The sequence below is a fragment of the Pterocles gutturalis genome, unplaced genomic scaffold (assembly GCF_000699245.1).
Source record: "Pterocles gutturalis isolate BGI_N339 unplaced genomic scaffold, ASM69924v1 scaffold15317, whole genome shotgun sequence".
Classification (NCBI taxonomy): domain Eukaryota; kingdom Metazoa; phylum Chordata; class Aves; order Pterocliformes; family Pteroclidae; genus Pterocles; species Pterocles gutturalis.
The window spans coordinates 29,847-55,288 of NW_010108364.1; the positions used below are offsets into that span (position 1 = coordinate 29,847).

At 39.0% G+C, this 25,442-nt stretch overlaps 1 protein-coding gene across 1 annotated transcript; it reads left to right on the forward strand.

Moving 5' to 3' along the window:
* The first annotated feature begins 5,663 nt into the window (after positions 1 to 5,663).
* Positions 5,664 to 24,598, forward strand: RAB38 (RAB38, member RAS oncogene family). Its single transcript, XM_010072623.1, has 3 exons — positions 5,664 to 5,901; positions 13,700 to 13,980; positions 24,396 to 24,598. The coding sequence occupies exons 1-3, from the start codon at positions 5,697 to 5,699 to the stop codon at positions 24,546 to 24,548; spliced, it is 639 nt and encodes a 212-aa protein (XP_010070925.1). The 5' UTR covers positions 5,664 to 5,696; the 3' UTR covers positions 24,549 to 24,598.
* Positions 24,599 to 25,442: the final 844 nt, after the last annotated feature.

Consider the following 25,442-nt stretch of genomic DNA (forward strand, 5'->3'; position numbering starts at 1 on the left):
AGATTTTCTCTGTGGAGGACAGAGTAGACTAGTCTCTAAGCTCCTGCTGCGAGGATTGGCTATGAACCCTCATGGGAGGGCATAATATAGATTACTGAGTATCAGAAACTTTCTAGCTTGATTTAGACATAACTGTAGCACTGTAACTGTTTGATCATCATCACACAATTCTCAGTATCTGAAGAGGGTTCAAACACCTGCACTGTCGTTTGGTCCAGGCTTTTGTTGATAGCTACATAGCATGAACCGTGCAATGAGGGTGATGGTTCAGTCTACACCCTCAGTGAGGGCTCTTATGCTTCACTTACTGAATCTGAGACAAAAATTTTTGAACTGGCACATTTCAGACTGATTCTGTGTATGATGCTTTCACTGCTGTCTGGCCGCAGGGACAAGACATTTTACTTTTCACAGAATATTACTGACCCCCCGTTATTAGATTTTACCCATGGCAGACATTCTGGTTTTTGCCCTTATTGCTTTTTGAGTTGCACTGTGTCCATGTATTCCCAGGTAACTGTTCAAATGCACTTGGTGTAAGATGCACTGCAGCCCATCTAAGATTTCTCTGCAGGCTCCAAAGGATAGACCTTAACTTGGATTTTATTAGGCTGTGTGGATCTATACAAAAGTAAAAAAAATCAGCCTTGAGAAAGGGAATTACATGAAATTATTTTTTGAGTCTGATGGAATAGAAACGTGTTCACATCTGAGCACTGACTCTGCTCACACAGGTAACTAAAACCATCTGAGATGCCCAAAGGCATCTGTACAGGGCTGGTGGATATGAGAGGTATATTGGAATGTGCTACAAGTAGCCAAGCTGGGTCCCTTTGTCAGGCTAGGTTTGTAATTGTGAGAGTGCCTCAAACTCTCTCTCTTTAAATACAATAATTCATGCACCCATGGGCTGTTAATATTTGGAATCTCTTTCCGTCTGTTCTCACTACTTCTCTGTCCTGAATCTTGTCTATCCTTGAGGTCTGATCTTGCAGGATCTCTAACCCTAGAAGCAGATCCATTGCTCTAGGGGGCAAAATTGTACCCTCAACCAGTGACTCATGCCTGTTTAAGACTTATATAACAGGGATGTAATGATAAGGTTTTAGCTGCTTTTGAGAAGTGTAGTTCCTGAGACAAAACAGACACTGCCATAAACTCTTCCTACCATCCAGACCTTGTTTTGTAGGGCAGCTGGAGCATAATTCCCAAGAGGTTACACTTGGGCATACCCATTAAATCCATATTGTATTGTTGTTGATAGAGTGTTTTCAGACAGGGTGTAGACTGAACTTTTAATGAGTAAGAATAATTGAGTGCAGGAGTTATAACTCATTTCAGAGCAGCAGCATGACATCTGTCTGTAAAAGCTAACCAGTACTTCTACTGGTTGCATAAACATTTGTTTAGGTATTACTTGAGGGATCTTTTCTGCTAAAGTGTATTTTTTTTGCTAAGTTAATTATAAGTTAAGAAGATCATAATTTGATCAAAGGAGAGCTCTAACTATGTCTGACAAGTCAATAACCATTCCACTATGGGTATGTTTGATGAGTCTACAGTAATTTTTAACTAAATGTCTGAATCACAAGAACCATTGCAATAGAAGAAGGGAAAATCCAAACTAATTAAGTCTTTCTAGTCTAAAAATGAAATTGGGGGAAATGCACCATTTTGTTGAAACAATCTATTTCTCTCTAAGAGATTATTCTTGCCATGATTGACCATTCCCCCAATGAAGCCAGTGATTATGCTATGACTGAAATGAGGAAGACAATATATTAATAAAAGATGAACAGTCTTCTGTGTAGTAACAACTTAGTATTTATTCCATACCCCAGAATTAATTGGGATACAGAAGTCTGGCAAGAAACTGTGTAGAATGTTAATATTTTGTATTTTTTGAAGCAGGACATAAAACAATCTTCTAATCTATCATATTAATTTGTGTGTGTGGGTATATACATATATATGCACACACACACAAATGTATATTTAGCATTTCTCTGGATTATGATGTCATTTCTATCATATCATATTCAGTAAGATCAATATGGTGGCATAGGCCAATCCCTTCAAGACATTCAAAGCTACCCGGTATAAAATTAATAACTGTGGTGTAAAAACCCTAGGTGACTAGATAACAATCCTTTAAGTAAGTACATTTCTAATAATCTGAATGTGTTTCCTTGGACAAAAACTATTATCTCATGGTTTAAATACCTCAGACAAAATTGTAATTTTTAAAATGTATGTTGGTAGCAACAGTGGTGCTCAGTCAGGATTAACATTTTTTTCTGTGGTATATGCCACACAAAGAGGAGTGATGCAGTCATGCTGTCCTTGATTCCGGTCAATGTAATTGCATCTTCAATTTTCTCTCTTCTCTCAGGGAAAAAGACAGAGAAATAGTGAGAAATTCCTGAAAATAGCCACTCTAAAATAAGTTTCACTTTTATGCTGAGACCAACATGGTCTGTAATGCCTTTATTTGATGGAATTTTCTTAAACGGTATTATCTACCATGGAGATGTGTAGAGTTTGTATCAATTCCTGCCGATTAAAATAGAGTGTTAATATAGTCTATTACTATTAGTATAGGTATTAAAACAGAGATAGCAGAGTATTGGATGACACTATTGTGGCAAATAGCATAGTGGATAAGCAGGGAATACAAAAATAAAACAGCATAGCTATACATAATGTCTTGTGGAATTTCAGTTATCACTTACGTTGATTTAATAAAGTTTAAAATTTATGTCTTTACCAGAGAAAACACAGACAACCAAAATATAAACACTGAAATATCGACCAAATTGCTGTCATGTTTACATGTTCTTACTGCCTGGATGTTGTTGAAGGACCGAAGCAGCAGAATAAGGGCTCAGAGACACCATCTGGTTCTCCCAGCTTAGCAAGTTACTCAGTGTCAGCTGAGCCTTCCTAACTACCTACTTGTGGGTGGCAAATGCAAGCTAATATGGTTTATATTAGCTTCCCGTAACTGTGGTCTCAGCTAAGACAGATTGCATTGCATCCACTCCATGCTAAGTGTGCTTCCCTGGACACGTCTGCCTGCAGCAAATCTTTGAGTCAGAGTAACCTGGTTGTGTGCCTGAAGGGATCAGCTGGCATCATCAAACAAGTTTTTCAGTGTTTGCTTAAGAGATGACCAGACAAAATTATCTGTCTTCCTTCACGGCAGTACTCCCTATTCCTGCAACAGAGCTGCAAACGAGCAGTACATCCATACCTCCCTGCCCCAGTGCCAATGAAACCAAACCAGTACAGACACATAGTTCAGGACGTGGCAAAGTCCTCCAAAAAGGTGGAGCAAGGCAGGGCTGAGATCCTTATCCCGCCTCAGCAGCATTCAGCAGACAGTGGCTATGAAAGCCAGTTCACCATGGAGTTAGGAGATCTGGGTACAGCTTTCTCTCAGCAAGACACTTCAGTCCGTGCTTCACTTTAGCTCAGCAAATCATCCCTCTAAATGCAATGAATTCTCCTGCGTGCTCACCCCACATCAGAACACCTCACCGAACACCTCACTTGTAGCCCTGCTGTTGTCCTGGGGTGACCTTGATTAAGCCTATGAGGAGCTCATTGTACCAGGGTGTTGCTGGGGCCAAGAATTTAACCCGGTTCGAAGAAGAATTGGAAACTTAAACAAGTAACGCGATTATCCAGAGCTATTGTAGCTAATGCTAATAAAAACTTTGGAACAGAGGTAAAGCCTCATGCTTCTGGGTATAGGCCAGCCTCTAACCACACTTACAATAGCCTAAGACCTCCAGTTACCTCCTATCTGCTCCCGTTGACCTTCCGTGCACTCTTCTCTGAGCGCCGGCCATCATTAAAGAAGGATAAAAGATCAGATATAATTTTAACCTCATCCAAAACACCAATTTCATGATTTCTTAAATTGCTAAAACCTCTCAGCCTGTTCTTTTTTTAACCTCTGAAATGAGAAATCTTCAGCTTTAGAGGGGAATTGTGAGTGCTTAGAAGTGCTTGGGTATTGGATCCTCTCCGAAAATGGCAGCACTGTGAAGGTAAGATTCACAGACCGCACACTACCAGTATCAGTGATAAAAATCTTGAATCACACAAAGGTAGTGGCTTATTGGAATGAATGGATTTGCTTCTCAAATTGAAGTCTTTTATGATGTCTATAGATAACAAGACTTATCCCTTTAAAATTTTGTCTCCAAACAGAAGCATACAAATGACAGCTTGGTTTCGAAAAGATAATTTAACTTACTGAAAAAAGGACTCATTAAAAATAAAAATTTTCAAGGAAAATAAGACATTTTTTCTCCTCAAATTACCCGTTTCCATTTTGTGTGTGCATATATATATTAACTTTAAAGTTTGAGTTTAAAGACTGATTATAAAAGATTGCATAACAAATGTTCTGAATTCTTTGTCTACTGAAATCCATCTTTTTTGATAGATGACAAAATTATGGTGCCATTTCAGTGACATTTGGGTAAGGACTCCATGAAATAATATTTCAAGAAGTGTAAGATGTGTTTTCATTTCATCAAGATCATCAATACATGTACAAACCATTCATGGGGGAATTTCACAGAACATTAACATTTTGGGGATTTGCTATCAAAACTGTTAAAAGAATCAAATACCTCTAGACAATAGATAGGGGTCTCCAGCTAAGCTGCCAAGTTGAAGCTCTCACTGTGTTTTTCATTTAAAAAATAAGGTCAATCGTGTCAGTGGAATGATTTACTCTAATGTGTTAAATTGTTTGCAAGTTTGATATCACTTATTTTGGAAAACAGAGGACCATTGAGACACTGGCATTCCTATGCTCTAATGCCGTTATGCTTTCATAACTTCTGATTATCGGAGTCATGGGATAAATCTGGATTTTTTGCATTTTAGAGTCCAGTTGTACGAAAAAGCAAAGCGTAAGCTGTGTGCTGCATTCAGCAGATACGAGCATGTTTATCTAAACAGGCAATCACAATCATGTTAATGAAATTTAAAACTATTTAAAACTATGTATGTGTTATAATTTTATTAATACAGCCTTCCTAGTGTGGAAACATGTAAAGATGCTTTATATGGCTACAACTGCCACTTCTAGTGATATAACTGCATTCACACTGACTTACATTGATTAAAATCAAACCACATCCAGAGCTAAAGTCACGTTGGTTTAATTTTTGCGCTTTAATCGGGGCATGAAAACTCTGAAAGGAGATTTCTATGATTTTGCAGTGACTGTCATTTTAAAGATATCTGTAAGCAAGCATAGGGTGATAAATAATCATCAAGAAGACTACTTTTTAAAAAGCGTGCACAAGAGAAACAGTGTCCTTCCAGTGAGGACCGAATCAGGGAACAGGACTGTTGCCTGAATTTTCCTGCAAAGTCTTTAGTAGCCAGACTAATCCCAGGCACACCTCGTGCTGACCTTTGCACACATACACACAAAACTTTCCGGGAGACTTTCTTCCCCGAGTCCCTTCCTTACTTCATCTCCCAGCAGGGCTGCCTGCTGGACCTGGACATCCTGCTTCCATACAAAGGGGAAGAGCCTCCACCTACCTTCCTCTCCTTTCTTCCTTCCTTCCCCAGTCGCTCACTCCCTCTCTGCCCCTCGGGCTGGCAGGATTCCTCGGGCAGAGCATGCAATCAGTTCGCAGGCAGCAGCCACAGCCACAGGAAAGATGCAGAAACAGAATCAGAAGGAGCACCTCTACAAGCTGCTGGTGATCGGCGACTTGGGAGTGGGCAAAACCAGCATCATCAAACGTTATGTCCACCAGAACTTCTCCCCCCACTACCGGGCTACCATCGGAGTGGACTTTGCCTTGAAGGTGCTGAGCTGGGATGCTGAGACTGTGGTACGGCTGCAGCTCTGGGATATTGCGGGTGAGTACAGAGGAGAACCCTTTGCTCGATGACTCATGCAGAGACAATCCAAAATATAAACCCAAATTCATTTTTACTAATCTTTAAGCTGGAAACTACCAATGCCTATGTGGTAAGGGAGAGGAGATTGAGGAGAGAAAACTTTAAGGATAGCTTGACATTTTGGAGTTTCCCTAAAGTCAGCAGACCCACCAAAAAAGGGCGTCAGAGTGAAACCTGCCCCGACTGATTTTTCTCCCAAGCCCTCAGACACATGCGGGGACACGGGCACCCCTCTCCAAATGCCCCAATTCTTGCCCTGCAGCTGCTTCTGTTCAGCATCCCTCATTAGACTAACAGGTCTCTGTGATGGAAGGGAGAGTAACAAGAATTTCCTTTTACAGTTATTTAGTTTAGTGGAAGAGTTGAAGGATTCAATAATTTTTATGGTCAAAATAATTTTTATAGTTTAAAAAAATAAGTAAAAAGTATCACTGAGTTGCTTCATCAAAATATCTTTCTTTCCTTGCTTTCCTTCCTCTCTCTCCTACCTTTTGTCCTTCGGCCCAATGACACATAAACAACTTCTGACATGCTTTGAAAATAGAAGTGTTTCTGTTTGGCAATAATCCTTGATGTTAAAAATGTATTTACTCATGTTTACTTGTCCTTATTCCAACATAAAGCAAAAATCTTAATAATTTACTCTGTGTGAGAGAAGAAGAATAAAGAAGTCCAGTTATCCTTGCATGCTTACATAATTAAAAAATGCAGAATTTGAAATGGTTGCTGTCAGTGCTTTGGAATTTTTATGTTTGGCTCCCAGTTAAACCCACAACTTTTTATTTTTTACTCATTTACTCATTTTTATTCAGTCCATAAAATAAAAGTTTATCTTGATGGCATATTTTGCATGCAATAAACAATCATTTTTCCTTTAGTGTACGTAGGACTCCAAGTACAGCTATAACACAAGAGCTTACAGCAAAAAGGAGGGTGTTTCAAAAACTCAATTAAATTAAGAAATTCCAATTGTTAAGTAGGGAATAGAAGTGAAAGTTATATCAGCTGTTAGGCAACTGTGCCAGCCTGTGGCCTGAACTGTGGGTTCAGTGATCTAGTCTGGAACGGCACTGAGTAAAACTAGTGAAATGAGAAAATTCTTGACATTCTTATCGTCGGAGGGAGTGCCTTTCTTCTACACCTAGCTGCCTCATGTCTGAGCTCTGAATTTGGCACCAAGGTCCTAAAACTTATGCAACAACGCTGCTTTATGCAGAACATGCATAACCTCAGCTTTTTTACACATCAGAATAGTATTACAGTTTTATGATATTAAATATATACATGCCCCGTTTTCTTTGTTAAAAGTTGGAATAATGGGGAAAACATTGCTTTTTATTGCTCACCAGTGACCGATTATAACAATAAATACATACACATCTAGCAAAACTTTTCTGCATGAGAAAAAGCATTTAATAGTAAATTCAGAATGCATCGGGGACTTAATGTATTTTGCATGCCTTGTTTCAGAGATTTATTACACTACTAATCATGTGCTGCTGGATCATATGATGTAGCTTTCAGTCAGGCTGCAGAAGCAATTACACCAAGTTGTAGTACTGAATGACTAGCATGCTTTCTGAGTTATCACACATGACAGAGAGAATTACAGCATAGTACTAAATTTCATATGAATTGCTCAATTCAAAGCATCTCTGTGAAGGTCAAGACAGTGGCCGGTAATAAAAAGAGTTGCTGTCTCAGTTTTTAATGACTCCTGCCTAAGGAGCGTTAGCTGTTGGTGGCTATACATAGCAAATCAGTTCTGTAAGCGACACAATGAATTCAGATCAGGGTGGTACTGGCATAGAAGTTATCACGAATAAGGCATCTGACTGGTGAGAAAAAAAGATGTTTAAAAACAAAAATGAAGCAAAACTAATTGGAAATATGGAGGGAACAGAAGAGTTTTATCCTGGCTGTGGTCGGTCGCATATCACCACTTGCATAACACAAATATGTGAGGAGAAGAGGGAGACAAAATTTCTGGTCTCAGAACATCCTCTCTCTTTTGATAGAATCTCTGTTACTGGGTCGTGTTTTGCTTTGGGGATATAAAGAAATAAATGTATAGTCTCTGACCAAGCTGAAGGGTGTTAGTTTAGCTTTCAGGACATCTTGAATTGAAGCAAACGCTGCAAATGTATCAGTAATGTTTCATATCAGTATTTCTATATAAATATATATTTTAATGTGTGTGTATATATACATCAGGTATCATTTTAGCTCTTACATCTTTTCCTCTTCCTCCGTTACACAGCCAGTGAACTTACTACTAAACGTAATGTGTACTCTTCCTTGCACTTCACTGTGTGGATCAGTGGGTAGTAAATTGTTTAACAATCTAGAAATATTTTTCTCAAAATGGTTTTGAGTAAAACTAGTGTCAAGCTCATCTACATTAGTAGTAGGATTTATATGCGTGGTGACTTATCTGGAGGAGTGACATACTCCAGCTGTGGTAGGACCAAGCAGTTTACCCTTGTTACCCTTACAGACATAAGAAGAAAAAGCAAATTTGGGTTACCAAGTGCCATCTAGTTTCATAATTAATTGTAGGTTATATTTCTGTAACATATTTTTCTGTATTCTTTAATTTGGTAAACAAAGCCATAAGAAAATCTATTAGCTAAATGCTGAAACTGCATTTATTTAGATGAGAGGTAAATGATGGACAATAAGGATAACCAAGCATTAGAAAAAATAATTCAGGGATAAGGTAGGTTCTGCATCACATATTATTACTTTGAGACTTGGAGTTTTTGAGCAGATAATATATTCCTGAAGCTATGGGTGTTAGACAGGAATAATTGGACAAAACTTCATGGTTTATGATTATATCCACAACACCACACTGGCATTAAAATCTATGACTTTAAGTCTGATCCAGGGAAGTGCCTAAAGTTTCAAGTGACTGAATTTTCACTATTGTGTGTGGGAGGAGATATAGATGGTAAAATTTTCCTGTAATTTCCTCCCAGCAGTTCCTTTTTATTTCATTGAATGTCCCAAATTCTCAGTTTTGGTGTTCACATCCCTGTTAAAGTGTGCCATCACCTCTACTGCGGTGTCATCCATCTTTACATCTTGCTCCTTAGAAATATTTTTTTTTTTGTTTCTTTATCTTTTCTGCTGCCTTTGTATGAGTATCCTTTACATTCAGTACCAGATTGGTATAAGGAAAGCTTTAAAATAAACTCTTAATCATATTTTGAACAAGGCTGCTGTGGCAGGGGGGGTGGGAGGGTGGCACCCTGCAGATGCAGGCTGGTCCCACTGTTGAAGAAACAAACTGTTGCAGACAGCAGATCTGGGTATATTTGCTATTCACTTCTCTGCAAGGCTGCTCTCGGTGCTACTGTCTGTGTTCTGTGTCCACACAGCCCTGAGATTTCTCTGAAGACCATCTTTAGCTGCAGATTTACTGCAGGGAGCAGCCCTGTGAGAGCAGTGGAGGGCAGAGAGCAGCACTTCAGAGCCTTCCCCCTCCCCTGCTACTTTTTCACAGCCTTGTCAGCATCACCGTTATCCCTCCCGCTGTGTATGTGTGGGCTGGATTACTCATTGCTACCAAAAAAGATGTTGGTTTGCTTTTACAAGGCTGGTTCTCATCTCAGAAAGAGTTGGACCAATGCATTGGCGACATCCCCACAATACCAGTGGTGAAAGAATGGTTTAATTTCATTTCCCTGCAACTTTCACCTTCAGAAACAGCAGTCTTTGCACAGTTGTGAAGTTTTAAGAGTGTTGTGCTCCCGAAGGAGTAAATGGACTGTTCGCTATTGCCGGGCTCAGCACATCCTTTAGTGGCTGCTAAGCACTGCAGTACATATGCATAAATAAGATAGTCATGGTGATTTCTAGGCTAAGTTACCATGAAATTACTGTTCTGCAAACATAAATAAGCCCCTGGCTGTGGCGGTTTTGTTTCAGTATAGATTAGTGGTGGGATTCATGGGCTTGGTCCCGCTTACAGCCTGCTTTCCACATTCTGGGGTAATGAACACCACCACCTCGAGGCTTGCTTAGGTTTCAGTCCAGAAGGCAATGACTTGAATTCAAGGGTTAAAATTCTGAAAGTTATTTTGAAGAATAAAAAAATGTTTAAATCTTCTCCACAATTTCTAGCTTCTCAGTGCTGGCTAAAGGCCCTCTGTAAAGCAGAGTGGTTCCCAGAAACTTTGGCCACTTAGGATGAGGGATGGTGGCAAGAAGTAAAGCCTGTTGTAAAACTGGGCATTAGCAAGTCTTAATCAATTTTTATATTGCAGTATATTTCAGGTACTGTGGGCGAGATGGTGGAAATTGAGTTTTAGCACTTTATCATTAGTTTTTATAACTTTCTCAGAGATAATAGTGGTTAGTGAAAATTGTAGATCTCTATACAAGTCATGCTGGCAAATTTATGTGGGGTGCATTTTTATAAACTATGAAAATTCGGATGAGGATTGCTTTAAACCCATGAAATAATAAATATCCCTGCTGCAGAAGTGCCACTGAGCCTAGCATAAATGTGCAGGCAAGTGCTGTTCAGAAAGGTAGTCCTTCCCTTTAATGGAAATCTTGTTGCTTTGGCATGTTAGCCTCACTGGATTCACTTCAAAGTGGGGTAGGATTCATCTAGTTTCGCAATTAGACATCTTGTACTGAACCATCAGTGTATAGTTCCTTGCCCTGGGCGTGCCAAGGGGTTGAGGGCAGAGGTTAAAAAACCTCCATAATCAAGCTTGTGTGACCACTCTTAAATGTCTGTCCTTGATGCAAAGATGCCCTCCAGATATCTCTTCTCAGTCTCTGACTACAAAGGCATTGTAATCTTAGATACACCCCGTTCATTTTTCGGAACCTTGTTTAGGGCAGATGAATCCCAGCATAAAGCACCATCTCAGTGGGAACGGCCATCAGACTCATGGGGAGTGATGGCAGGTGCCAGTGGCCTTGCAAGGGATGCAGTAAAGTACGATGAGACAGATCAAAGAAACATTTCACAAGTTTCTGACCCAGTCTCTCTTGCAGTAAAGCAGATTCTAATGTTCAAGGGTCACCTTCCACTGAATACCTGATGGTTGATATGTTTTCTAGCCTAATGACTGCCTAAGCCATTGTGTTGCTGAAAACCTAAGGCCAGATTCTGACACCTTTAATACATCAAACTGCCTATTTTTGTGAGTAATTCTGCTAAATTAAAAAGTTTTAGGAACCTCATATATTAAGATAGGTATTTGTTCACAAAAGGGAGAATCTTGGGAAAAAAGAGTCCTCCTGGATTCTTAGACACAATGTTTAGCTCCCCAAGCACAAGGCAAACACTAGAGATCACTTTTTTCCACAAGGTGAATTAAATAAAAGTAAAGCCATCATGCAAATGACATAAAACTAAGAATCTGTGGTTTGCAAACCACCTCTTTTTCCATTCAAAGTTGCATAATGACTTTTTGTCAAGTATGTTCACATGTTAATTGCAACTGATGTGGAAAAAGACCACTTCAGAAAGGGTTTAGGCACTTCATTCAGCCCGAAGCTCCATTCTTTTTCTTTCTTTGAAGTGACTGATAACGGAAATTGGTAAGCTCTGTCCTCCTGCATAAAGCTGCTTTTACAAACACGGTGGCTTTTCTGTGCAGTGAAAAACCTAGGTATCTGCAAAATCAGCTGGAAGCAGGAGGAGGAATCAGTGTCATAACGTATGTCAGAACTTTGTGGGCCACTACTAGCCAGAAGACCACATCAAAAGGGCCTTTTATTCCTCTAATAACTTTGATTGTTTGAGACGATTATTTTGTGCTGCAAATTCATAGTTTACTTCATGTTCTGTGACATGTCCCACCTCTCTTAGAGAGCTGTGTCCCGATAAATATGTGGAAGTCCCAAGTTTATCTGTTCTTACATCATTTACATCTCATCTATAGTGCAAGTATCTCAAGAACTTTGCATGAGAAGTGTAAATTGCCACTGAAATACAATATGCATCAAAAACTAATTGTATATGTTGCTGTTTGCCTCACTGCTAAGATTCTAATCAGACCTTGACTTGTGTTTGAAGTCACCTTCTTGCAGATGAAAAAAAATATTGCTTAACAAGGAGATTATTGAATAACACATGACTTAGCCATTCATCTGATTAGCCCACTGATAAGAATCATAAGACATTTTAATAAACCATAGCCATAAGAAATTTGCAATATGACCTTATGTTTCCCACAAATTATGTATTTCTATCTTGCTTTGTCAAGAAGACTCAGTGTTTGTTTAAGGTAAAGAAAATCTAACATGAATTTGGAGAAGACAGGCATCCACTTTTGGTTTCTGTATCATGTGAACAACTTTCTCTTTACTGCAACAGCTAGTGCATAAAACGAAAGATAAACATCACAAACAGATGGTGTTGACCCCATAACTATGTTCAGTGCTATTTCAATTAAATGAAACTGCATGGTTTAGAAACTCAGTAATCAGCACTCTTCAGTTCTCATCCCAGCCTTACCTTTGACAGCACAATTTCCATCAGATAAAAACCCTACAGGTAACCTTCCTAGGGTCAGAGGCAGACTGCCAGTCTTGTCTTCCTTACCTACTCAAAATTGGGCACATTGCGAAAATAAGGCTATAAGAAGGTTTCATTTGAATGTTGTTTATTTTCATAGCACCTTTTCTCAGCTACAGAGGCATATAGTTAAATACAAGAGTTGTCTTGCTTAAAGACTGCTGTTGTCATGTTTCAGGATTTTATAGTTCTTTTCTGGATCACAGCTCAGTAGTACACATCAACGGAAATTCTGTTTTTTCACTTCAAGAAAAATTCTGGGTAATTTCCCTTCTTTGAAACATTTTTTCAAAGTTCCCATGAAAACAGCATATATATTAATAAACCCACAGCTGATCAACATACCACATCCTGACGTCAAGTGTGTTAATTTTTACACTGTTAATCATACAAAATGATAGATATTTACAAATATCCATGTTTGGATATAATAATATATTGTTAGCTCACAAAAGTACTGTAAATAACTTCCTGGAAAACACTTTGAATTCAGCAAATAAAAACCACAAAGCTTCTGAACAGATCTAGTGTGAAACGCCCCCTCCCAGATCTTTTCACTGGACCAATACAGCTCTTCATATTGCTACTGCTGTGCTTTTTCTTAGAACATTTTCCATCTTTGTAAGGCTTTAAATTCACCTTTCTCACCTCTGTGTTTTAGTTTGCCAGTAAAAGTAAACTCATAACGACTCTGATGTCTGGTGTGGCTCCAGAGTTTAGTTACCTTACTGTTGATTATTACCACTTGCATGAGAATGTGCAGGATCCTCTTCACGCCTGAACAGATCGATTGTGTTAATTGCTTTCCACAAAATATCATAGTATCAAGGAATTTCCAATATGGTATCTAGATTTTTTGTGACTCCTGTGTTTAAGGTCCTACAGTGTACACCAAGACCCTTGGTACTGGCCACAGGTCTAGAAATCTGGCAGCTTAATAAAGTTCAAGCTTGTCATAAAGTTATTAGATTTCCTTGGATGTTTACTTTAAAACTCCTTTTTCATGCTATACTCTCTTGCATTTTCAAACAAATGTGTCTAGGATGGTACTTATCATTATTTAGACAAAGAGAATCTTTCCAGAGATGAGCAAAATGAAGTCCTACTTTCAGTAAGGCTCTCTTAGAAAACCTGCTCTGTGAAATAATGACCTAGATTGGAAGCAGTGATTTTTACAAAGTTTTTTTCCCCCTCCTACTTTGTTCATCACAGGTCAGGAAAGATTTGGAAACATGACCAGGGTATATTACAGAGAGGCCATGGGGGCATTTATTGTCTTTGATGTTACAAGACCTGCAACATTTGAAGCAGTGACAAAATGGAAAGAAGATTTGGACTCTAAGCTGGTTCTTCCAAATGGCAAACCTGTGCCAACTGTCCTCTTAGCAAACAAATGTGACCAGGGAATAGATGTTCTTATGAACAACGGCATCAAGATGGACCAGTTCTGCAAAGAGAATGGGTTCGTGGGCTGGTTTGAAACATCAGCCAAGGTAATGTTTCCATTTCTTTTTCAATGTTCCTGCAAGTTCAGAGAAATTGTTTCCTAAAATAGTTAAGTCGGTCAAAATGTGTACCTTGCAAAGTTTCTCTCTTGGTGGAATTAATTAAAAGTTAGTTTGTAAATTAATACATTTCTGTTCTGAAATGCAGCTGCCCTAATATGATAGGCCAGCAGTAAAGTATGTAACTGGTCAACAACTTACTGTGTAATAGCCTGGGGAGGAAGATGACCGTTGTCAAGGCACAAAAGCTACCTCTTCTGAATGACATGAGGATATTTTTCATAATTCTGAACAATGAATAATATCTCTAAATATTTATGTAATTGCTTTGCCTGAGAAGTGCTGACTTGAGACAGTAGCTTTGTTGTGCTAGATTCCAGAAAAAAATGTCAGTCTACCCTAGCGCCTGTATGATGCTTACTGTTATAAGGTCTCAGTCTGAAAAACATTTTCAAAAAAAATCTGGGGAGGAAGGAAAGAACAGTAGTTAAAGTGCCAAATGAGCTTCTGTGAGGTTCAGTTCTTTGCCTTGGTGCAGATTTCCTGGGTGCCCCTAAGAAAATTGAGGTAAAAGTCAAAAAAGGGCACTGGGACTTTCAGAGTATGAAGACCCAAGGTTCAGTGGTCCTGTGCATCGATTTGAGATTTCTCAGATAATCTCAGTGCATGCAACATTTGGAAAGCTGAATGGCATGTGGAATATTGACTTGAACACAACAGTTAAATGGATATTGTGTTTATGGTATTATTTGATTATTAAAGCTGATGTCATCATTAACAGCTCTGAGGAATGTTTGGATGTTTTAAATGTGAACAGTTTGTCTCTGGTTTGACCTAGACTGTTGGTAGACTGAAAGCCAAAAAGCTACATTCAGTTGTTTAACTTCTGTTAAGCACTTTATGAAAGTTACTCAAGAACCTGTGGACTGCATACTTGTGTTTTGCTTTTCTGGTCTTGACTCCTTCTTTAAGCATTAATATTTAAAAGAAGTCTCACTTGTAATCAGCATAAGTAACAGGAGGTGACTAGCAGCAAGTTCTAGACTGCCTCAGGCATTGCATGAACTCTGCGCTGAGATTGTGGCCTTTCGGTACTTAAAGAAGGCTTATAAGAAACATGAGGATGAGGTTTTTAGCAGAGCCTATTGCCATTGGACAAGAGGTAACAGTTTCAAACTAAAACAGGGTAGATATTTAGGCTAGATATAAGCTTTTTTTTTTTTTTTTACAGTGATGGTGGTGAAACACTGGAACAGGTTGCCCAGAGGGGTGGTAGATGCCCTGTCCCTGGAAACATTCCAGGTCAGGTTGGACAGGGCTCTGAGCAACCTGCTCTAGTTGAAGATGTCCCTGGTCATGGCAGGGGGGTTGGACTAGATGACCTTTAAAGGTCCCTTCCAACTCAAACTATTCTGTGATTTTATGATTCTATAATTCTATGTCCTTGTAGTCAGTGTTTTTGCTTTCCTATTGAATGGGTCTCAAAAATAGTCACTGTTTCTTCAAAATCCCATTTTTAGGAAGAAATTTTGGTCTAGATCAGTGTGCAAATTATCTTGCTCTACAGACAGGGTACTTCCCGTTCCTGCATATAGAGGACTTAGCTTGAATTCAGGTCTGTGATTCTCTGCTGATTCGTGCTGGGTGAGGCCATCAGAATCCAGTGTTCCTCTCTAGGATAACCTAAATTTTTCTACGGACAGTGTCTAGTTCTGTTTTAAGAAAGAAGCCAGGATCTCTTACATCAGCTTCTTCATGAGAGTTATGGCAGAAAGCTAACTATTCTAGAAAAAAAAAAAATAAGCAGAGAGTTAAGCATTTGGAATGGCAGCTGTCAGTAGAAGATGTGGAGAGTCAGGAGATTATCACAGGACAAACTGTTACTATTTGTATAAGGATTACATAGTCTCACCCTTTCCAATATTCTATTAGGTGCCTAACTGTCTTTCAGGTCACAAATAACATGAAATACCTGGTTGTGGGTATTTGGGATGCAGGTCACAAGTGATGTGTAACACTGTATACAACTGTTTTCTTCAGAATTACTTTTCCTTCATTTCTGACATGTACATGAGTCTACGTTTCCTGAGGACAATAACTAATCCACTGAAAATTGAGGCCTGAGGGCAAAACCACTACTAAAATCATGTGGAGAGAAATGAATAGGAAGTTGTTTTAAAATGCCTTCGTCTAAAAGACTCTCAAAGAGAATGAGAGGGAACAAGATGGAGCATTGTTTAAAGGATACAGGGTCATAGTTTCATTATTCTAGGTTTGGATTAGCAAAGTCCTGCAGCTGATCACTGCTCTTTGGCCCGTGAGAAAGGAATTTGTATGAATTCCATACATTAGCTCCCTGTCCACCTCTTAAAATGAATTATGCCAAGGGCCATTTCAGGTCACAGCAGAGAATGAATTTACAAACAATTTCAATGGTCACAGAGAGGTTTCACCATGACGATGGAGCCAGTCTTGGGCGGAACTATGGAAGTATAAAGGACATGTAAAGTTTAGAAAGTTCACAACAGAGTAAAAGTTTTCCAAATTTTCCTAAGCCACATAGAATTAAGATTTTGAGTTATTTTAAACAAAGGAAATATCTAGATTCTTCTTACTTTATTTAACTCAAAAACGCAAGCAGTCCTCAGGCTACTAGTGTAACGATGTAGGAACAGAAAGAAGTCCAGCTATGACAAGACTTCTCTTCAAAAGCCACTGTGAAGGGAGCAGTGAGAGTTGAGGACACGTGATTCTGTTATCAGACTGTTCTCTGCTGCTATATACTAAAGGCTAGGATCTGTTATTCTGGAAACCCCACACCTGATTTCCACTCAGAATTGGAGGTTCCTGACTTAAAAAGGTGCAAAGAAGAGTAATTCCCCTAAAGATGCTTGAATCACAACGTTTAGACTAACTTAGATGAGGATAATTACCCCACTTGGTCTAAATTTTGAACCAAAATCTATGCATGTTTTTTGAAACAAAAGTTATTATTACTGCTATTTTAAAATATTGGATGTTACCTGTATCTCATATTCTTTCAGCCTAGGGCATGTTAAATAATTGAACTTGGGGCTGGGGAAAATAAAAACCTAGGTATGTTTACTGTAGAGAATAGAAACTCTTTTCTGAAGCAGAATAACACTGACAGAGAAGTCATCATATTGCAGCTAGCAGTTTTAGCAGTTCAAATAAGTAATAACCCTTTTTTTGTGGTATCCTGGAATAATTAGATCTCCAGAGGTTTTCTGGAGATGTGCTTGGAAGTGTTATAGCCTTCAGAGCAAACCCAGTATGATTTATGCATTTTGGAAAAACAAAGGTGATTACTTATAAAAATGCATCTTTTAGTTCTGGTTGCTTTGCAGAAAGTAGCATGCTATATAAGTGCCTGTCATATTTCATACTGTCAATAGTTTTAAATTTTTGTCTGTAGCACTGGCAGATTGCACCAAAAAAACATCACTGTATTACTCCCTGGTACTGTTTTTCTTAAGTTAACAACTTCAATATAAAACATTTGAGTCACCTAATGCATTCTCATGTATTAGTTTTGATTCTTACATTAATCTAAAGGAAATACTCAGCCTGTTCCACTCTTCTGCTCCCTACAAAGACAGAAGAATTTGTTCTGATGGTTTGCCATGTAAAAAGGGCCTTCCTGGGCAACAGCACAATGCAGCATCGTCCTAAGTCCACAAATTTCCATATATCCAGTTGAGAACCTGGTCTCTTTTGCATACAGTTATTTGATTTGTTCATATTATTGAAGTCTAAAAGGCACATCCCCAGACAGTCACGAAACAACCCTTAATAGTAAATTCTTTAATAAATTTCATTACCACAAGTATTGTGAAAGATGCATTTTCTTTAAAGGAAGGAAATTTCTTCTTCCTGTCACACATTTAATTATCCAGCATGTGACCACAGTAGCTGAGAGCTCCACTCACATTTCCAAGCCTTTAAACTGTTTTCATCACCATTCTTGGTTCAAAGAGGTGAGCTTTTTACTTGGATTAGAAAAGCAGCAATTTCAAGCTTATTATCACTTTAGAATGAAAATGGAATTTATGCATCAAAACAGACAAGTCAGGCAAAACAAAATGTGCTTGAAAATACCTGCTTCAGAAATAACTTGAAATACCTAACGACTGACCATAAACGTGCTGTGACTATGCCTGAGTACCTCTCTTCCCTGCTGTGATTCTGCTGTCAGCAATACAGAGTTAGGTGAAAAGACATTCTCTTTTTGTCCAAACTGCCCAGAAGTGCCAGTAGGCCGTGCTTTCCAGATCCTTACCAAACTAGGCTAAGCTCCTTGTCTGCTGAACGTTGTGGTCAGTTATACAGTCACTCTGTGCAGAATCCTCTGCAGAGTTTGTTCCCTGTGACTGAAAGAAGAGGAGTTACTTCAGATCATCCTACAGGTATTAGAGCTGTCCTGTAGCTCTCTGGATCACTTTTATGAAATATGATATTTAGTGCTGGCCAAAAGCTGGAAATTCACAGAATCCCAGAACTAAGGTCAGAAGGGACCTCTGGAGGTCTTTTAGTCCAACAATTTTTATTGCAGAATATCCAATCACCTCTAAGAATTCAATTACAGAAGTTATCTTTTCTCAGGGTTGCAGTCACAGCAGTTCACGTCCATGAATTTCGTGATCATGCATTTGGATGGCTTTTAACTTGTATGTACAGCAGTACAGCACCACATCTTATCAAGACTCTGCTGCCAGAAGTTTCCAAGGGAGCTCTGCTAAGGGAATATGTGGAGCCATTCCCTCAGATTCCTTGCTTCAGGGGAGTAAAGGTTAAAACATCTTGAAAGTCATATCCCTGCCCCTGGATTTTAGTGCATTATAGAAATAAAATGTGGAAAATATGTGATTCTCAATAGGTTCTCATATAATAGCTGAATATTTCAGAATTTGTAAACATTTACTTAAGGGAAGTTGATTTCCTTTAGCTCCAGTAGTGGAGTCTAAGGTCATGTCTCCAAGCAGTGCTGGGTTAGACCTCCCCAGGTGCCCATGTTAGGTAGCTATGCCTGCATACACGTTGTTCTTCATCCTGACTTTCAAGGTAAGACTCAGAAGCATTAGATTCAGTCAGATAAATAAACTACCCAAATGTAGAAAGGGAGCTTGTTTTATACCAGAAAACAACCAGACAGAAAAATCTAAGGTATCTGCACAGCAAAGAAAAAAAGTTTCATCTGGAAGTGAGACATCCATAAAACTAGCAACAGGGGTTTTTTTGTTCTAAAGAGCTAAGAGTCAGTCTCGTCTGAGGGCATTTATTTCATGTATTAAAATGGAATGCTCTAAATGTTAATGTTCTGCATCTGCATTAGAGATGACAGATAAGGGCGAAGACCATCCAGAATGCAAAGAAGCTTGCTGAGCTTATGTACTGCTTTGAGACACATTGAATGAAGTATTTATTTTCCCTTCAGTTGGTTGTTGCATGACAAGACTACGATATTATTTCCCATACCAATAGGTTCAAAGGATTTAAATCATGCAACTCTACTTCCCTGCCCCTGTTACTATCCTAAAACTGCCCTTTGAAAACATACATTTGAAGGAGAATGATTTGCAAAGCAAACTGTAATTTCATTTGTGTCTTCCAGTGTTCCTTTCTGGCTTTCAGAGATTGCTTAGAGTTATTTTCTTTGCCTTGCTTTGTTTGGTAGTAGAACAAAGAGTAGCACGTGGTGATTTTCACTTTTGCATTCCTTCTTTATGGGGTCAAGAGAAAGACTGACTCAAGTAGTCAGACATCATCATCACAGGAGCTGGGCTCAGGTCCTTGCTCTGGCAGACGTTGGCAGGCCAGTGCAGGGTAAATCACTTAGGGCTGGATTCACAATTTAGTTCTTGCATCACTGACTGTGATAGTGTCTGTCAGGTGCTCAGGCCTACGGAGGCACAAAAGTCACAGAAATGGGTTAGGCATCTCAGAGGACAGGGCAAAGGGAGATGCTCAGGAAAGGGTTTTAGAAAAGCTAGCGTGCAAAATCAGATGTCAATGTGAGAAGTAGAGTAAAAGCAGGAAGGGAGGACTGGTAGCAACAAAGGCACCTGAAGAGTCAGACCCTTCCTTTTTGGTCTTCCAGTAAAAACTCTCCTGCAAGCCTTGGGAAAGGAAGCTGTTGCATTTCTGCCTTGTCATGAGATTACTTCGGACCAACTAACCACCATGTGCTGGACCAGGTTTCACACAGTTTCCTCTGTTTGGGGCTCTGCATTTTCTCCATTTGACAAATGGCCATAGCAGCACTTCCCTATCACAGAAAGATGCTGTGAAGATAAACACATCAAAGATGCAGTGCTGAGTAATAGCAGGCCTAAAAGTAGTATAGGTAGACAGACCTTCCCCAGTGTTTGGAGAACTGTGAAGGCGAAAGTGCCTCTGAACAGGCTGGAACACAAGCTGCAGCACTACAGGTGCATCTAGTACTGTGTCAAGAGCTAGATAACCCCTGAACATCTTGATGTTCAGATGTGGCTCCACCAAGGAGGCAGAGTAGGCCTCTCAGTATGACCTAAAGAATTCGTTCAGAATATGGAAGGTAGTTACTAAAATACAAAAAAAAAAAAAAAAAAGGAGGAAAAAAAAGAAAAAGAAAAAAAAGAGAAGAGAAGAGAAGAGAAGAGAAGAGAAGAGAAGAGAAGAGAGAGGAGAAGAGAAAGAAGAGAAGAGAGAGAAGAGAGAAGAGGAAGAGGAAGAGCTGAGGTGAGGAGAGAAGAGGAAGAGGTGAGGCAAGGAGAAAGAAAATCATCACCACAATTCCTGTGGTGTTTTGTGTAGAACAAAAGGGAGATGGCAGTTAAGGCATTCACTGAAAGACATTGTTTCAGTCTGTTGTCTCACCTATACTTTCTGTCTTTTGTTAAACATAATTAATCTCATTCTTAGGCATAATTGGGGCTATTTGTATGTTTCATAACAATTAGTAGGATGTCTGTGATTAGTCCTCTCTGTCCAACCTTACGCTCTGGTTGTTGGTTTCTTTGTATTTTTTCAGTGGATTTTCACCTGCTCCTTTTTCTCTGCCCTTCCCTAGGTTGCCTTTCAACACCTACTGCTCTCCAAAATTACCAGGTCTCTGGGTGTCTGTGTTTGGATAGCAGATCACCATCTACTGTCTGCAGCTGCTTCACTGCCTAGCAGAATATTGATTTTTTTTTTTAATTTTTTTTTTTGCAAAACACACTGTAGGAGGAGAGGTGCAGAAATCAATATTTCATTAGACAGACCAGGATATGGTTGTGTCTGATCCACAGACCTGGGACACGGAGTAGACACCGTAGGATTAGTTGTAAGAAAAGGCAATAGTAGCATCACGAAGCGGTCAAGGCAGAGAGCTGGGACAGCAGGAGTTGCTTTGTTGGCATGAGCACAGGCTGCTTGCAGCGAGTGACTTAACATGTTGCTTCTCATCTGTACTATGTACTGGTTGTCACCTGAACCATGGGAGAAGGCTGGAGCTAGACACAAGCTCAAAACCAGCTGTACCAGAGTCACCCTTCTTCTCTTGTTCCCTTTGTACCCCAGTAGAAATGTTCATCCACACAGCTTAGACAGCTCATATAAATGTTCAGGACAAGAAAATGCCTCTCTGATCTAACACACACTACAGACAGGACTTTTTATTGCTTTCCTCTCATACAGAACAAGGCAGAATGTTAACGCCATAGGCGCAAATGCTTTGAATAGTGGACCCTGGCAAACCAGCACATTTTGCTTGAAGAAGTAAGAGCTCAGTCACAAACTTCAGCAGGCACATCAGAAGGGATGGTCCCCTGGCAGAGAGGAAGGTGGGCATGGACTGCAAGTAGAAGCCTTTTCAAGTGGAATGGCCAGAGCCAGGGATGATCGCTGTCCGTATCTAATCCCACTTTACAGATATCCAGTAGATATGGGCAGACACTAACCAGGGAAACAGCAAAGTCAATCCAAAATGCAATTAATAAAAAAATAAAGAATATGGGTCAAATTTGGTAAATCACTTCATTAACAGGGAGAAAGAGCAATGCAGAAAAAGAGAAGCTTTTAATTTTCATATTCTCAAACCTAGATATTTTGACTTTTTATGTCAAAACAATACTTGCATGTTCAGTTTTGTCTTTCTTCCCCCAAAAGGCTATAGAGCTTTAAAAAGAGGTTTAATAATCCAATTTCACTTTGGTTTGAGTTCTGGCGGAAGTCAAACAGCTTCATTTTTTCCTTCTGAATTTTTGGGCTCAGGCCTGGCACGTGGACTTCCATCCATCACCAGTGGGGATAAGGGATGTCCACCTATACCCATTTTATGCTTTTGTGGGCTTGGGTTCCTTCTCTCTTTCCCACTCTTACAAAATGCTGATCTTAAGCCTCTCTCAAAGAGGGTTTCTGTTAGTTAGGGTTTCTGAACATTAATCAATTTGGGCAGAATCTCAGGTAGTCACTAAGACATTATTGAAAAAATGCATGCTGCCATCCCAAGAGAGAAGCAGCACATGGGTAAATGAAATGCTTATCAGTCCATTAATAAAGGAAAACACAATGCAAAAGATTTTTACGTATGTGCTTTTGTGCATTGAACTGTTTTGTCTTTAACTTTCTAAGCAGTACTGAGAGAGATTTTTCATTGTCTATTTTTTCTAAAAAAATTTCACAGTGTTCTGAAACAGACTTTTGGTGCGTGCTTGAGGAATTTGCTTCTCTGGTCCAAGAGAGCCATGTGATACAGGAACAATTTAACATCTCAGTACAGAGCTGATTCCCTGCTCTTTATTACTTTCTAGGAGTTAGTATGTAAATGACTTGTCTAAAGATTTGGGTTTTTACAACCAACTGATATTCTTTACAATATTCAAATTTCAAATCGTTAAGTTCACTTGTGTAGTTGAAGAAACCTGTGAAATCTTGGCACTAATTAACGTTTTCAGTTAGATCCCCAGATTTCAGTTCTTTACTGTGGCGCAAAGGGATGGTAATGGAGTTTGTGGAGCTTTGCCGTTGCTTTCAAGGGGATTAGAAATCAGCCTCACAGAATCCGTTACTTTAGCTTTTGGTCTTCATGTAACTTCACCATGTCTACTGAAACACACACACACCTGTACTTTGTCTTCTTTCTTTTATAGCTGCACTTCATACTTAAACATCTCATCTGACTTTTTTTGGACATATACATAAAAAATGTTTCACATGTTAGATTTTACAGGTTATTTTATTATTGATGTTGAATTGATGCTGAACGCTTACTGAAGGTAGACTTCATGGCAGTGTGTACATGGGTGTTTATAGTCTCAGTACAACTGACTCCAGATTCAGCTTGGAAACCTGGGTCACTCTTAGATTGCAAAGAAAAATATAATCTTTATGGAGCAAGACGGGCATGTGCATATACATAATATATACTTCTAAACATTTCTTTATGTATGTACGTCGGTGTGTGATATGATTTCCCAGAAGACTGAAGCTACCATGAGGTTTCTATCTGCTGTCATATAAAATAAATAATCAATGCTGATAGTTAGAGTAGAAGAGTGTCTTTTATGCCAGAAAAAAAAAATAATTCCTTACTCAGTATTGCTGCTTATTTTATATGCTGTGCTGAGCTGTGTCTCGCTGATCAGGCTGTTTCAGCTTTGCTTATTCCACAAACAGACTAAAGGTTGCTGCAAGTTAAACGTGCTGTTGAAATAAGGCATATGTAGAAAAAGATGTTCTTTGCCTTTCATTCTAAACCCCTAGAGTGAGGATTTCTGTCTTACAAATGAAACCAATGGTGAGATAGCTCTGAAGCAGTGCACTGGAGATAACTCAGCCTCAACAAAAAATAAGTGAGGACCCTGAATGTTCTAGAACTTTTTTTACTGTCTTGTGAATAACTTGAGATTGTATAATTTATTCAATGAATCAGGTTCATTACAGGTTTCATTGTGAGCATTGTATACAGAGATCTTCCTGAAACTATCGAAAAGGCTTTAAAAAATAAGTGCTGTTGATGGCTGTAATTGCTGATAGGTAATTAATACATTGAAAATCAGAGTAACAATTATTCAAGCAGTAAAATATGGATTTTGGAGCATTCCTTCAGGCATCTGTCTTTAACATCCCTCTGGCATTTGTTTGTTCAGTTTACTGAAGTAATCAAATCACCAAGAATTTGGGGTAATTTAAAGTGAGCTCTGTGTATACTTTAAAGGAGATATGAATCATAATATACAAAATCCTAACTAACTTAAAAACTACAGTAAGCATTATTTAATACAGTCGATTTTTAAAAGCTGTTTATTAAGGAAAGTAAATTTTTGATGTTGCCTAGAGAAAAAATTAGTTATGCACAGGAAATATGCAGCATGGTGTAATTAATATTGACTAATCAACCTCTCTTTTTCTTTCGCTTGCAGGAAAATATAAACATCAATGAAGCTTCCAGATGCTTGGTGAAACACATAATTGCCAGTGAGAGTGATCCAGTTCAGTCTATTGAACCAGATATTATAAAGCCACACTTGAATTCTTCCAAGATTGTCAGTTGTTCAGCTTGCTTTAAATCCTAAGAGACTTCTAGACTATTACAAGAGCTGAACAACTATGATTTACAGTGTATACTTTATCCAGTGTACCCAGTCTGCCCAGATTGTCTATGAACAGATTACCATTTTCTCAAAAATGTGTTTAACTTTTTTCCGTATTTTTTGATAGCTAAAATTTATTATGAGCTGTTCATTGATAGCAGCTATTCAAAACTGTCTTTTCCTACTGATCAAATAAGACTCATGGTGATGGCTGTGTTTCCCCGTTGGGTAGCACCAACAGTGATATTAAAACCTATTTCTTTGCAATGTTGTTCCTGAAAGCTCATATTTGTGATGTCACTGCATTAATACTCTAATTGTCCATTGGTCCTAAAGCCCATCTTCTCAATACCCTGACCAGGCAACCATCGTCATTACACCTTTTTGTCACCCCTCACACTTGAATGATCTTGTTTCCTATAAGGAAGATGATGATAATGAATATATAGCTTTTCAGAAAGAGGCAACAGATATGTTCACAAGGAATATTCCCACTGCAAGTTCAGTCTCCTGAATGAAGTAGCAGGATTGAACACAGAACCACAGAATGGTTTGAGTTAGAAGGTTCCTTTAAAAGTCGTCTAGTTCAGCCTCCCTGCCATGAGCAGGGACACCTTCAAAGAGATCAGGTTACTCAGAGCCCAGTCCAACCTGACCTTGAATGGTTCCAGGGACAGGGGATCTACCACCTCTCTGGGCAACCTGTGCCAGTGCTTCACCACCCTCATAGTAAAAAATGTATTCCTTATATCTAATCTGAATCTACCCTCTTTTAGTTTGAAACCGTTACCTCTTATCCTATCACTACAGGACCTATTAAAAGGTTTGTTCCCATATTTCTCATAAGCCCCCTTTAAGTATTGAAAGGCTGCAATA

What these genes read in the sequence shown, in the direction of transcription:
- RAB38 (XM_010072623.1), top strand. Translation starts at nt 5,697, where the DNA reads ATGCAGAAACAGAATCAGAAGGAGCACCTCTACAAGCTGCTGGTGATC. An exon ending in GCAGCTCTGGGATATTGCGG is followed by an intron (nt 5,902 to 13,699) that starts GTGAGTACAGAG and finishes TGTTCATCACAG; the next exon opens with GTCAGGAAAGATTTGGAAAC. An exon ending in GGTTTGAAACATCAGCCAAG is followed by an intron (nt 13,981 to 24,395) that starts GTAATGTTTCCA and finishes TTTCGCTTGCAG; the next exon opens with GAAAATATAAACATCAATGA.